The following is a 15269-nucleotide window of genomic DNA, read 5'->3' on the forward strand; positions in this document are numbered from 1 at the left end:
TTAATTGGTAACACTGGTGTTTAGAACAAATGTCTGTGGAAATACTTAGTTCACCATGAAAAAAAATCAATTGCCTTGAAAGAGCAGCATATATAAAAAAATAAGAGGAGCCATGTTTTGTTAAGCAAGTGTAGCAAAACAAATAGCCTTATATTCTTGGAAAAAGTACAATATTTTTAGTAAGAAAGGCCAGGAACTGCAATAAAACTTTTATTGCATATTTTTTCCACTGAAGCACTTGGAGTTGCAAATAAAATAATTTTCATCAGTATTTAAATTGCTGGTCAGCCTATAAGCTATCTGGATATACAAACATTTATTTTAATTACCTGAATCTGAAACTGTGTAGGAAAAAAATAATAATACTTAAATATGTTTATCCTAGATGCAGATATATAGATAGAAACTACTAAAAAAATTTAAAAAAATGAAACCCAACTAAACAACATGGCAAAACAAACCTGTCATCCTTGCATCCTATCTGCATGGGAAAGGAATTCTAAAATGTTGAGTTTAATTGTACATGCTGAATGTTAACCAAGTCTGTGGCAAAAAATTCCAGTGGGAAGGTAGCAGGCACATGTCTATAGCTAGGCTGTTACAGCTCAGGTCTATGTCAAGTGTATGAGCTGAGGAACCTCCCCCTTGTTTGGAATAAAGTGTGTGCTGGGATCAAGAGATGCAGCATTAAGTGTGCAGGGTTCCTGTTCAGACAGTATCTGCATCTAGTCCTTGTAGTTATCAAAAAATAGAGATGAGCTGAGATGTTGCTCCAGGATCCATGCTGTAACTTAAGCAACTAATCAGCAAAAAATGGTGGGTTTGGACTTTCATTTCTCTTTCCTCAAAGCACTAACGCACTTAGAAATCTTCCTTAAAATGGCTATGGGCATCTTTTAAAAGACCCAGAAGCTTCTAATTCAAATAAACTTTAAAATTTATAACCCCTTGTTAACTTTTGGACCCAATCTGGAATTAAAGCAGAGGGAATATTCCTGTGTGATGCTGATTTACTTACATGACTGAAAGGAATTTTTCAGGTTTGAAGCTCCAGTTGGGTTATTGTTTTACTACTTGTAATAGCAATAAATTCTAGTTGTGCTAAACCCCAACACTTGTATGGCTATGTTCAGAGAAATAAATTTCACTGAGTGTTTGGTTTTGGTCTCTAACGAAATAAAACTTAAGGTCACAGAGCTGATGACAAATTCAGGAGAATAATTAAAAAAAACAGTATCAAAAGACTCTACAGCTGTAGTTACAAACCCAGGATTGTGCAAGATGTGAAAACGACCTTTCCTATGTGAATAATCAGCCCTATTTGTTGAGATCTCTAAACTGATGTTGTAGGAAGATTTTTAAGTCCTAATACTGAAATCAAGGTCTTCCCAGGAGGGACCTGGTTGTTAATGTTGCTGTGGGATAGTGCAATGACAGCAACTCAAGTGCAGAGAATCCTGAAGTTACATTATTGTGACAGACTAGATTTAGATGCTGGAGATACAGTACACTTCCTACTTAAATATTTAAATGTTTTTTCAGGCAGTCAGTATATCAGGAGTTCAGTACCTTTCCTTTTTAGTGGCATAAACCTTCACAGACCTCCAGTATTATAGCATTACTTGTTTACTTATGTGTTATTAAATTAATTGAAAAAAATAGATGTATTTTGTCAGAAGAACAAAAGCATCCTTCCCCAGTATTGCCACACATCAAATCCAGTTTTTGACTTGGTTCTGAGACTTTAAAAAAAATAACAAAATTTAGTATCTTAGGGTATCAAGAAGATCTCAGCTAAACCTCCAGGTCTTACTTCTACTCAGCAGGACTTTGAAAATCCAGTTTATCCTCCCAGTGCTTGGAGAGAGGCCACATTTCCAGTGGGTTGGTGGAGAGCTACTTGCTACTTGCAAGGTCCCTGCTGCTCCTGAGACAGTCCTTCCACACACAGCTCTTTCCTGGTGGTCACACTGTCATAGGGACCCCTCTTGCCTGTCTTCATAACCACAACCTACTGGGATGTTTTCAGAGCACAATGTCTACCTCTTACCCCTGCAACAAAGAATTCCACAGAGATGTGTGGATCAAGGTATTCTGTTGAGAACAGTGCTTTCAAGCAAGAAGTCAGCATAATTATAGGACAAACTAGCACTAGGCTGCTGTCTGTCAGCCAAGATAATTATTGTTTGTGTCAGAGATATGAAGTATGGAGGGACCTGGGTAGGAGATAACTGGAGGAGGTAATCTTGGTGACAACTTTGCCAAAAGTATGTAGAAGGAAAGTGGAGGAAGAGGAGAGTATGGAGGAAGATGATATTGAACTGAAATAGAGGAAGAAGCCTCAAAAAAGGTTAATACAGCTTTCCAGAATCTAAAGAAACAGCAACACTTCGGTGGGTGTTAATGGGTAGTACCAGCCAGTTTGCCTGGACCCAGGGAAGAGGCTGATTTGTGTACAGAGGCCTATGATATTTTGGGAAAGGCTACCTGCAGCTAGCATCAAACTGCAGATGTTTAGCCTTTGCTGACATTTTTATCTTTTAGGAAATAAAGTAGGACTTTTAAGAAGGGACCATTTTAACCCAGACAGAAGGGCAGGGTACCCTACCTGAAAATATTTTGTTCGAGATCATGAGTCCGTTGTTGGTCTTCCCTATTCTGCTTTTGCATTTCTTCTTGCTCTTTTGGAGTGAGAGAACTGAGACCATCTAAGAGCCATTTTTCTCGTAGAGCTTTTTTCTGATGGGGGAAAAACACAAACAAATAAGTATACTTTGAAAGTTAAACTACTCGATCATTTATGCTATTTGTATTATTGTATTCTTGTGCACAAGGTGGCCTGAGAGTGACAAGTGTCACTGAAACAGAAATACTAAATAAAATAAGAAATACTAAAACACATTCATGTTTTGAGATTGATTTAAAACCAAACTCGTAAAGAACAAGTCCCATTTTATTAGTCCACCCAACAAATATGAAGAGGTTGTCAGTTGCTACATGCAACAGATTAATATTAGTAAGTCAATCCAGTGAAAGTTTTTACTCAGTAAAGCAAAACAGCTGTATCAAAGCATGTGTATTAGACTCATGCACAAGGCCCCAGTCAGAGGCACTAGGCTTTTATTTCTATAGCCCTGTTTTCTAGGTTCACAGCATTGCATAAATTCTAGGAGGAGGTATAAAAGGTGAAAAACTCTGGTAAATACAGTTGCATAGGGGGAAGAGATTCCCAGGGAGTAAGTGATGGAATGCAGTCTCTGGGGTTTACAAAGGACTATTGCAGTGAGTTTGCATTTAATCTGATGAGGATATGTGGGGTGAGAGTGGGACTGGAAAGGTGGAGCATGGGGTTGGTGATCTCTGGTTGTGTTTCAGCAGACCTATGTATTTAGAACTTCTGTTGTAGGGGCAAACCGTGGCTTACATATTTAGGTCCTGACTTAAGTATATGTGGAGTTCTTTCTGTACAGTAGTGGCTTATAAGTGGATGTATTATGTGTTCAGCTTAGTGGATCTCTCTCAGCTGTGTTTTCAAATTTTGGAAAATATGCCAATATGTACTGATTGCTTCCTACAGCTGCTTTGTTATATACAAGGTGGCATCTGAAAGTCATCAGAGCTCTCTAAAATATTTCTGGTATAAAAAAACCCAATATTTGCAGGCTAGAGGCTCCTTGTGGTTGAACTCAATAATAGAAATCCAGTTGCTGCCTTGGAGAAGAAGTGGGAGTCAGGACTCCATAGAAAAACTTTCAGTTGGGGGCGGGGGGGGCGGTGTGGGGAAGGAAACCAACTCAGATAAGGTTTCTAATTAATCAGGACTTTCCCATTTGTAATTTAGATTCCTTGATCTGTCTAGTTTCTGTTAGTTTTTTTTTTCCCCTATTTGTTTTCATTTGTTGTAGGATGTAGGTGAAGATTAAGTTGGATTTTGATTGCTGCTGCTTTGAGGCAGAGATGTGCCCAGCACTGATAAGAAAGCTGTATTAAACTCAGTGCTACTTGCAACAGCTGTTGGAATCCCTGCCTGCTTGCTGTATGTACAGTCCGTTGCTTCCTACACTTTTCTGTTTACTCTATGCTTTAAATGAGGATATTACTCAGGCCCACCTGATGGAGGAGGATGCATGTAGGACCTGATTGCAGTTAAATGCAATTTTCAACTTGTTTGTGTGACATAAATAATGTGATGGAAACCATGACTAAAACAGGCTTGCTGGGAATTCTGTGGCATTCTATGGTATTCTTCTTTTCCTGGAATGTAGGACCAATGCATACTGTTAGCCCTGTGGGACAATATTCTCTCCCTGAACACTGGATTATAGGAAACAAGAGCTGTTCAAGACTGATGTCTTGAGCCTTGACTCTGCCTGTAGGATCACTTGACAGCACTTCCTGGCAGTTGTGTCTTATGCCCAAATTAATTAAATGCAGATTTTAGTAGAATAGTTTTACCTGATCTGGTAGGTGTATGTAGTCTGATATTGGTACAGCTCTTATTGACTACACATTTTTTTTTTCAAGTTGGAGGGAGCAGTTACTAATTCCTTTTCAAGCTGCTTAGGTTTTAATGGCAAAAAAGTGAGAATTTAATCCTAGCTGCAACTCAATTAGTGTAGCTGTGTTGTCTTCAAAAGTAAATCTGTAATTCTTTGTGAGAATTACAGCAGGACTGGCACTGTAGGCTTCAGAAACCAATAACATCCATTGCAGTCAACAAAAGCTTAATATGCTATTATAGGATAGGTTTAGGCCCAAGAAAACAAACTCCCTAAATACAGGCATAATACAATAGTATTATTTTTTCCTTTTCCTAGAATAGTTTGCTGCTGCTTCCAAATAAATTCCATATAACCTTTCAAATTTAATTAACCACTTTTGAAAGAATGACACATTGCGTAGTTTGGAACCAGAATCTGAACATCAGAGTTTCAAGGCTGCTCTACTGAGGCATCAGCACAAGCCAGTGCAGGAGAAGCTGCTCTGGGGCTGGCTGGTTCTTTTTGCTGTCTAGTGTTTCTTTCTGCTGTAAAGCATCTCTAGCTCAGTGCTAGGTTCTGCACATGTTACAGCACTGATGTGAAAGCACTTGCATTTTGTATTACGCTTGGTACATTAAGGGAAAGGGATACTTACGCATTGTGATGTGATAAGACCCTGGGAATGACCAAATTGCTGGTAAGCAATCACTTTCTTTTGTAGTTAATTGTCACAGTACTCCTGATGTAACAATATTCTGCAGATTCTGTGAATTATGTCCTAAGTGTGCCCCAGGTATGACTCCACTGTAACCTTTAACAAGGCTGGGTTAACACTGGCAGATTTATCCTTTGCTAGAAGGCACTGGTGTTTTGAGTTTGTGGGTCTTGCTCTCCCAGCAGTGTGGCAGTTCACCTTATGGCATGCTGGGAGAGGCAGAGGTAATTTTCACAGGAGTTCAACACTTAACTCCTGCAGTAAGAAGGTGTGTGACCAGCACATACAAACACTAGTGGAGCTCAGACACGTTAGAAACTGAAAACTGAATAAGCCAAACTAGAAAAGCTCTTGGAAAGTACATGCAAACCAGGGCTAACTAGACTTTTCAAACAACTCTGGTCCTTTCCCCTTTTTGCTTATTGAGAAGGATTCCAGGTGGGAGGAGAAATGAGTTGAGCATCTAGAATTACTTGAGAATGAAATTTCCCCTGTATTCTTACTAGCAACTCCTATTATTGCTTACAGTTCCAAGAAGCCCTTTCTATACAGGTGTCTGTATTTGCTTGCATGTCCTCAACTTCAAGTGGTAGAGGTGCACTTGTTAGGAAATAAGTATTTGTACTGGGTATATTTATTTATACTGGGTATATTATTTATACTGGGTAACTAAGACCTATTATCATACCTCATCTGTCTCTTTCTAGTAAGAAGCTGACTTGAGGACAGCAAATACATTCATTGGGAAGCCAGAGCAGAGTCCTATTTACAAAATGAAAATAATAACAAAAAACCCAAAACAAATGAACAAAACAAAATACCCCAAGAAACCAAAACCAAACCCAGCAACCTCTCCCTTTTAATAAACCTGTTGCTAAGAGATATAAATAGGAATGAAGGACAAAATAAGGAACAGGATACTGATATCCAGTTAACAGCAACATCTGTATGACAGTGAGATTTACTAACCTGCAATGGTTTCCTAAGGGACAGGTGAGAGTTACGCTGAATAGGTCACAGAACTCTAGATTTCACCATGTAAACAGGTAGGAGTATAAATGAGTGAAACAAACCTGACTCTAGGCAAATACTCAATGAATTTTATGAAGTATCTAACTATTTTAGATGTTTAAATCAGTCTTAAAGTGGTCTCTGCACTAGATTTTTGTGTTGCTTGACTCCATTGAAATATCTTATTTAGTCTGAAGCATAAATGTTTGTTGAAGGACAAGGCTTCCAGGGCATCAAGCAGAGGATGTTCACATAGCGATGTTGCACCTGGTACTAGGTGGCTGTCTTATTACTTGGTTGGAAGAAGTAGTCTCCATTTTCTGTGCTTCAAATAACTAATTACGTGTATTTATACATTGTACCTATATATATTTTTAAATATATGCTTGATGTTTCTTTTTCAAGTGAATGATTTCCTCTACAGATCTTCGATTTCCCTCATATGTGATATGACCGATTTTAAATTAAAAACTTTTCTGTATATCTGTATGATTTACCATAGAACAGGCAAACAAATAAAAATTTTCAGTCCTTTCCCAAAGAAAGAACGCTCCAGTAGTGTTTTTCCAGGAGCATTTTAGCTTCTGTAAAATCCCATAAAATGTCTTCAGAATAAGTGTGAAGTGGATTTTTCTTAATTTTTTAACTCTGTACCTATTAGCATTAGCTGAAGGCATGCACTCAATCTGTAAGGAAACTGCCTTAGGACTCTGCACACAGCAGTAGTGAGGATTAGCTGGTGGTCTAGAACAGATCAGTTTATCCTTCTTAAAAGAAGGGCAAAAGAGTCATTCTGAATTTATGGCTATGGAAACTTGAAATACCAATTAAAGTACTCTGTGTAACCATGTACTGAGCTGGAGAAAGTCATGTGTTTGCTGCTCATTAGTTACAGGGCTTAGAAAAATTAGTCCCCTTTCTTTTAGGTTAGACATTACTCAGCTGGTCAGGCCTTTCCTTGTGGTTGCTACCTTCCAATAAAACCTAAGTATGGGTGACTTGCATTTGCTTGCCTGGCCCAGTGGACTAGGATACTGTAACTTCTTTTTTTTTTTTTTGGCTTGAAACAAAAGAAGAGGGTGGATGAAACCCAGGATCAGGGGTCTATTTTGAAGAGGAGTCTGTTTTAAATAACTTTCTCTCATATTTGCTCAGAGACATGCCTTACTTCTGGTATTGCTTTCAACATATCTTTCTTGAAACAGTTTACCCACTCATGTAATTCAAAGAGTATGTAAAATACCAAGTCCTGCATATGTCTAGAAGCATACATCTTTTTTCATCTCCCTAACTGACATGTACAGCCAAATTGCAACAGACATTGAAAGAATGGCAGTGTTGGGGAGAAATCAACACAATTGCAAGTGTCTACAGAGGTGGATCTTTTGGTTTCTTAGTAATTTGGACTTCGTAATCCTGAGTTTACCAGGCTGTATTTCAGGACAGTATTTGCAGCAGTTATGCTGCTTTTTTAAGTATATAAAGAAACATTATTATTTTACCCAAGTTATTAAACAAGCTGAAAAAAGGTTATAGCCAAACAAAAATAGACTGGGTGTGTGTGTGTTTTTTTTTTTCCCCCAGAAAAAAGTGCCATTAGATCTCATGATTGTGCTGCATCCTGTACCAAGTGAGGTTGCTGTAGTGGAATTCAGGAGCCAACACACCCAGTCGGAAATGTAAGGCTTCATTTTCAGCTCTGAGTTATTCCTGGTTATGATCTCATTTTATGCCATGAAAGTGATCACATAACATAAGCTCCTCAGTGTAATTTTTTTCAAAGGGTGGTAGTTATTAAAGTCAAAAGGAGTCCTGGCAGGACTCCAAAATCTGAAAATTTGACAGTAAAAGCACAACTTAAATGCATGAAGATTTGCATTCCAAAATCCCAAACTTTTATTCATGCTAAACTACTTAAGGCTATCTTTAGTTACGTAAATCCAACACTTACCTTTAAATGTTGATGTTTCATTTTTTCCTCTTCTACTTTTAGACGTTTCTGTGTAATTTCTTCTTGCAGTTTTCTTTTATCCTAAAAATTAAGAGAACAATAAAATTTTGATTAGAGAAATTACTTGTTGCTAACAAAGTTATTTAAGTGTTGTTCAGTAGGATGAAATCAATCCATGCAAATGAAGCCTTACTTTAAGGCTTACATGGTGCTCAGGCAGTGCATAATTCTTAGCAGCAATGGCTCATGTGTCCTATGCAGGTATGGTTTCTATTATTCTTTCTCTGAAGTATGTTTAAATATGTTAACATCCACAAAGCAGGGACAATCCAAATTAAAAATAATTTACTGTTGGGAAGGGTAGGGGAAGAAAAAGGGAAGAAATGACATTTGAGCACAATTGTACATGCAAAATAGAGTTCAAAATGGGTCCTGACCAATATTCCTAAGGCAGCCCACATATCATTTAGGAGAGGAAAGAGTCTGCGTGGTTGACACTGTGCAGCTGTGATACATCACTAAATGAAATGGGCTGTTGGTGAATCCGGCACTGAGTTTATGTATCTTTTGACTAATAGCTGAAATGAACAGGAATAAAGACAGAAATTTATTTTATTAGTCAGTTAGTGATAAAGACAAATACAGAAGAATGTAGTATGCTTCATATTTGGTTTTATTATTTTGCTAAGTTTTTAAATGATTTTTATCTGTGTGAAGGCTGTCTTCATGGCTCCTGAACTTCAGAAGGAAAAACCTCAAGTAGTACTGCTCTCTTGCAGTGTCACCTTCATCCTCTTTTCTCTAAATTTAAAAAAATTAAATGGGTGAACACTCTTTGAACACTGGCAACATTTGAGCTGCTTGTGTCTTTGGATAGCTGCTGTCACGTGGAGTGTCCTTGTGGCTCTTCTGGAGGGGCCAAACACTGGTTTAGCACTTTGTGTCCTCAGCAGCCAGTGGGAAAGAAATCATGCCAAAGGAAACTAACATTTACTCTCACAGGTTATATTAATAGACTCCTCTCTTGGTCAGCCTGAATGCTGTAAAATTCTGTTATTGGACGTGGCAACTCTTGCATATTTTTCTTGGTATGTTTTAGGGAAGTAAAATCTGTTGTCCTGTTCAGAAGTGTTTAACTGGAGGCTAATTCCCCTTTACTCTTAATTAGAGGACATTACTGATGTTTTCAGACAAGAATAGTTTAGGAAAGATTAAGTTCTTCACAAACATAGGAAGAAACTTGCCCTTTCAGCCCACCTGAGGAGCCAGCTGTGTGCAAGGAGTGTATAAAGTCAGTAAGGAAGTGCTGGGCATGAAGCTGGGAGTTTTTCTCCATGGTTTCCCTAGGGTCTGGGATTTGGAAACAGGAAGAGCCATAGTGTGCTTAGCTGAATCACTTCACTGTTACTGGAAACAAGAAATTAGCAGAGGCCACAGGCTATAGGGACACTTTGTTCAAGGACAGGTAGTAGAAGGAACCACCTAGCCTTGTGGAGATGGAGGATTACAGGCTGGCCAAGCACAACTGATGGCCTGCTGGTGTTCAGGAGGTGAACAGGAATCAGTTGTCTTTCCGCTCTTGCAGTCTGCAAATTGCAGGAGACATCTATATACGCTATGTGTACTTTCCAATGTTTTCTTGATGGTGCTATTCTGCCTCTTCACTACACCAAACAGAGCAGGTAGGGATTGTATCTCAAAAGTGTTATAATTCTGGAGGGAACTTAACATTCTGGATAAGATTCTTAGCCAGAAAATGATCTTCTACTTGGTTTATACTACCAAAAAATATTCTAAGGCAATTTCTGTATTATTTTTGTACTGGTGAAGATGTGTACTAAGTGTTTGGACAGTCTGAAATGACAAGTGGTACACCAAAATACTATGCAGAAAGAAATCAGAGTGTAAAGACACAACTGCATTTTAGAAGAACTGCGAAATAAGGAACATATTAAGTAATGAAGCCTTTGCCTGTTTCTTTCGTTAGAGATCTGTTTCTTTTGCATCCGATATTTTTCCCTTCAAGTTTTTTCCTACTTTGATGTTCTAGCATGTTTTAACTTCACTAGTTGGTAATAGACATCCATTATACAAGTATCCAGATTAAACAGGTTGAAATAGACTGTCTTTTATATAGCTAGTCAGTGAAAGCTGGAGGTCTATATGCCAGAAGCTAAATTCAGGGAAGATGTATGAGGAACCTTTTTGAACTTTGTGTTGCCAAAATAATTTTTGAAACCTGTTATGACACTTCCCACAGTGTATTCTACTATGCTTTGTCTGCAAATGGTGTCTTACTCTACAAAGCTTTGACTATACATATAATGGAATAAATGTTTATTCCTAGATAGCTGAGGGATCTGTACTTGTACTAAACTTTCTACTCTGCCCCTGTAGATAATTAAGTTTCTGGCAGAAGTTCTCTACTCCTTTCTTACTATTTTGCTGTTAACATGGATGAGATTTTCTTTTTTATGAAAGAAAACCCTGATCCCTTCCTCTCTGTTGTGCTTCAATGCAAGGTGAGCTTTGGTCCTAATTTTCACCCCTACTGAAACATGTAGGAATTATTCCTGACTTTTTGAGCACAGAATTGTCTTCTAAACTGGATCTGTCTGGAAACACCTCTGCAGGGCAGTGTCTTACTGGGTATCTTGTATGCCAAGTCCATTAGTTTGTCAGTGCTCTACAGTGGTGCCAATGTTGGTCTCTTGGTCCCATGGCAGATGCTATGTACTGCCAAAACCAATGAAGCAGCTAATGTTTTAGCAAATTTATTTTTATATAATTTTCCAGAGGTAATTCTTGGTTGTTATTGGGGGTCTTATCTGGAGATGGACCCTTTAGTCTGACAGCATGAGACTGCGGAAATGTCAGAGTTCAAATCTATAATCACAATTAAAATATTCTATAATTTTTTTTCCTATAGAATGGAGGATATGAGAGGACTAAGCCTAAGGTTTCTCTTTGACTGTTTTCTCTAAATGTTTACTACAGCAAATATTAGCTTTTGTGTTTTAAGGTATGACAGTCTCTTTAAAAAAATGGAGGCATTTGTTTTTTTACATGTTATGCTCTAGATACACCAGCAGCAGGTGGAAGTGACATAACAGAGAAGAACAGTTCTTTTTCAGAGTCGTGGGAGCATTGAAGTATTAATAACAATAATAGGGGGCTTTCCTTTTTGCTTTGATACATACGGAAGATATGGAAAAGAATTTGAAAACTCTGTGGCTCTGTGAGAGCCGGATGCTGTAAAGGAGCCAAGTATTTAACAACAGAAGCCAATCAGGTTTTAGTGCAAGTGTAGTTATTTACTGCTCTGAGTGTCCCTTGCTATTCTCTGCTAAATTCTTTACAACACAATGTTCATCTGGAACAAACGTTCCCACATCCTCCAAGTAACTCAATTGTAATGAGTTGTTTTCTTAGACAACTCATACTGCAGATTCTTAAACCTGATGATAATTTCTCCTTCATTTCTGCAGTGCATTATAACAAATACTCTGTGTTCCAATTAAACGCTCTTAGCTGATGAAAGTAGAAAGCAAATAGTTTCTTTATGCAGCAAGAGTAATAAAAGAAGTTGTGCCCAGAACCCAAATATTATTTCCTGTAATACAAGATGCTGGAAGCTGTCACAGTTTCTTAAAAAAATACTTCTCCAGTATTCATCTGAAGGCAGAGATACAGCTAGGGGATGCTAACCCTAGTATGTTCATAGGCATCCTCATCAGGCAAGCAAGTTGCTCCATTTCTCCTGCTAGATACAAGGAAGTATAATACATTGCAAGGCCTAAGCTTTTCTGCAGAAACATCTATCTCTTGAGCCCATACACTACAGACAAAGTTCAGTTTATGAGTCTGGTTGAAACACCATTACAGTTGAACAAACAAATGTACTTTAAAAACCTCTAAAACATTTCACATCATTGTGGGCTTGAGTTAGATCTCAAGTAAAAGTGATAAATGATCTGGTTGACTTTTATTAAGTGTCAATAATTAAAACCCAACAAAATAAATGCCCAACCTGTTAGACGCCTGTAGATTTCCGGTTATAACTTCTCACATGTATTTTGGTTTCAATAAGGTGTTTTGAACTGTGCTTTCTATTTATCTAGTAGTGTTTGTTTCACAACTAATTTATCATGCTAAGAGTGTGAAATATAGCTTTTTCCTCTTATTTGTTTTCAAATATTGACTATAGCAGTGAGTAATCCTGCAGTTTTCCTTTCATCCCAAAGGGGCTAAATTTTGTTTCAGCTTAATTATTTTGTAACTGAACAGGTTTCGGTGAAGACCAAATCACAGGACTTGGATTCAGCCATTTTTGTCATATCACGTTATATTTCTTTAAAAAATAACTCAGTATTTCCTTTAAAATACAGTAAATCTTTTCAATCAGACTCCCCTTTAGAAGAGAAAAATATTTTCTAATGTCTTCAGCATAAACTTCCCTGAATGCTTTTTTTTTTTCTCTGAAAACCGACAGGTAAGAATCTGCTTAATTCAAGCTTGTCCCTTTTTACTTTTCAGACTGCAATATTTACAATAGCTCATCACTAATTCAGAAATCGTATTTAGTTCCACAGTACCCAAAAACCTTTTATCTCCTAGTTTTATTGTGAAATGGCAAAATTGATTTGTTCTGGAATTCTCTAGCTGCCTTTTGACCTGCTGTCCTTCAGGCAAGTGTTCAGTTGTGACGATAGCAGTATGTATTTTAGAATGTCCAGTACTGATTTGCACTCATACTTTCACTGCTTTGAATTTAATTTGAAAGTGCAACACAACCCATAATAAAGTCACTACAGGCAACTTTGCTGTCTTAAAGCAATAGCTTATAAACCAGAATTAAAAAGGAAAAAATTCAAACATATGTAAGTCTCTTATTCTGTCCTGGAATAAATAATTCCTCAGCAAACACACCGTAACTCATTAACACAATCCTAGTTTTAAGTTAGTTGTTTTTTGGTTGTTTATTTTTTGGTTTTGTTTTTTAAATAGCAAATGATAACTGTAAGCACTTACTGTTATGGCCTGGAATCTTTCTTTCAGCAATTCAGCTTCCTCCATTCTAGAAATCAAAAACAGACAAGTAGTGAAAGAAAACAGAATGAAAGCATAAGCAAAAAGCCTCCTGGTGGGGCTACAAAAAGAGCTGAGGTGATTTGATCCAGTTCCAGAGCAGAGAGAAGGCAGAATTTTTGACTTGTCAGGAGAGTCCCTGAGCAGATGAGCAGATCAGTCCAGACAAACACATGTAATGAGGGTGTGTTGAAGAGGCAGACGTGGAGAGTGCTGGCATGAGTTGACTGACAAGTTGGAACAGTGGAGCACAAGCCCTTTTCCTTCAGAAGCTGCCAACTCTTTGTTTTAATGTGCTCAGTTAGCGTGCCATTGCTTCTTTAACTGTTAAATGCCCAAAACAGAGTGAAACTTCTAGGACCATGGTAGAAGGAGGCTTGTATAATGTTCCTGTTTCTTTCTTCCCTTTATGTATACTTCTGGTGATAAGATATTTCAAGCTTATGAAGTATTTCTATTTTTTTATGACACTTATTTCACCTGTGTGTTTTACCTTGTTGTGGTGTTGGCACTGTATGTGGCACAGGATTTATTTGAAATGGTAGTTTTAACTTAGCTTCCTACATTAAGTTTCTAGAGCAGCTGTATTCATAGCTGGAAGAATGTTTTAGAACTGCTAACCTGAGGTAAAATAAACTTGAAGCAATCAGGTCTGTCATTGAATGCAACTGTTAATCTGTGCAATTACTGGTCAGCTATCTAGGACTCAGGGGAAGCTTTGTCTAAGTAAGGATTTCAGGATCATCATTTCAGTGTTACCAAGACGAGTCTAAAATGTCAGTGGCTCTCAGGCTGGATTTCCATTCAGCTGACTTGACGTGTTTTTTTTTTTTGCTGTGGACTTCTGCTGAAAACAGCATTATGCTCCCTAGAGTATGGCGTATGTTTTGACCTTTTCAATTACATGAGTGGGAGTCAGCCTTCCAAAATCAATCTAGGAAACTAGCAAAGTAAGTGGAACTGCCTCCAGAAAATCTAGCTGTGGAAAAAATTCTAAACAAGATAAAGCTGAATTTAAACAGCATAAAGATACAATGTGAATCTGGAATTGCTTTGTTGCCCTCAGTATCATTGAGGTCGTTGGAAGAACACCAGCAGGAGGATCAGTCAGCATATTTGGTGTGTTTGTTTTGGTTTTGGTTCCACCTCCCCCGGTTAATTAATAGAGAAGACTAAACTTAGCAGGACTTGGTGAGGGGTTTTACTTCACATGTCAGTACGGTGACCTGACTCTTGGTGGCAAATCAGCCTCCATTGTTAGCAAATTCTAAGATGTTACAGAGTTGAACACTTGATGGTGTTTGTTTAATAACTGAATATGAATCAATATTTAATTTCAATCTCAAACTTTTTAGTATGATGTCACTCTATCCACATACACAGGCAGACCCTTCCCCTCCACACTGGTATTAAGGATGCACTAAAGTTTTGTTTATGCTGTGATCCACCTTGAAGTGTTGTTCAAACTTGCAGAGATCCCATGTTATATTCTCTGGTAGAGATATTTTTAGTATTAATATATGCCTCATTTGGTCAGCACCCAAAATTAAAAAAATTACCACATAAAAGCAAATGTGAAGTTCAAAGGCAAGTGTACTGAGGTATATCAAGAGACACAGATTAAATGAGAATTTAAGTGCTCAGCTTATAAAATTCAGAGTAAGTTCAACCACCCCACTGAGTTAAACATATTCTTGCTGTAGAAGCCAAAAGAGTCTTTCTGTCTAATCTTTCATAAATTAGTGTAGCCTGCCTATGTTTTGAAATAAATTTCCCAGTTTATTTGATCTGTCTTTTGCAAAGTTCATCTAAAAATTAAGTGCATATGTAGACTTGAAAATGTTTTAAAAAATTTTAAGTGTGACATGATTACATAAAAAATAAGGAAGTCTGTTTTGGGTCAGACTCCTTACTCTGATATAAATGAGATTCCATTCTCAATGAATGGAGAAATAAGATCAGTATTTCAAGTTGAAATTTAGAATCAATATGATTGCATTGCTTTGAATTTTTATGATCTAAA

The 15269-nt window shown here is 37.5% G+C and overlaps 1 protein-coding gene across 1 annotated transcript in view; it reads right to left on the bottom strand.

The window, feature by feature from the left end:
• PALMD (palmdelphin) overlaps positions 1-15269 on the bottom strand; it is a 54116-nt gene that overhangs the window by 13979 nt on the left and 24868 nt on the right. Inside the window, exons 2-4 of the mRNA XM_051624541.1 lie at positions 13190-13235; positions 8159-8239; positions 2609-2739 (exon numbers count right to left, since the gene is read on the bottom strand). Of these exons, the coding sequence (XP_051480501.1) occupies positions 2609-2739; positions 8159-8239; positions 13190-13235 (258 nt within the window). The remainder of the gene's footprint in view (positions 1-2608; positions 2740-8158; positions 8240-13189; positions 13236-15269) is intronic.

The sequence above is a fragment of the Apus apus genome, chromosome 7 (genome assembly GCF_020740795.1).
Source record: "Apus apus isolate bApuApu2 chromosome 7, bApuApu2.pri.cur, whole genome shotgun sequence".
NCBI lineage: Eukaryota > Metazoa > Chordata > Aves > Apodiformes > Apodidae > Apus > Apus apus.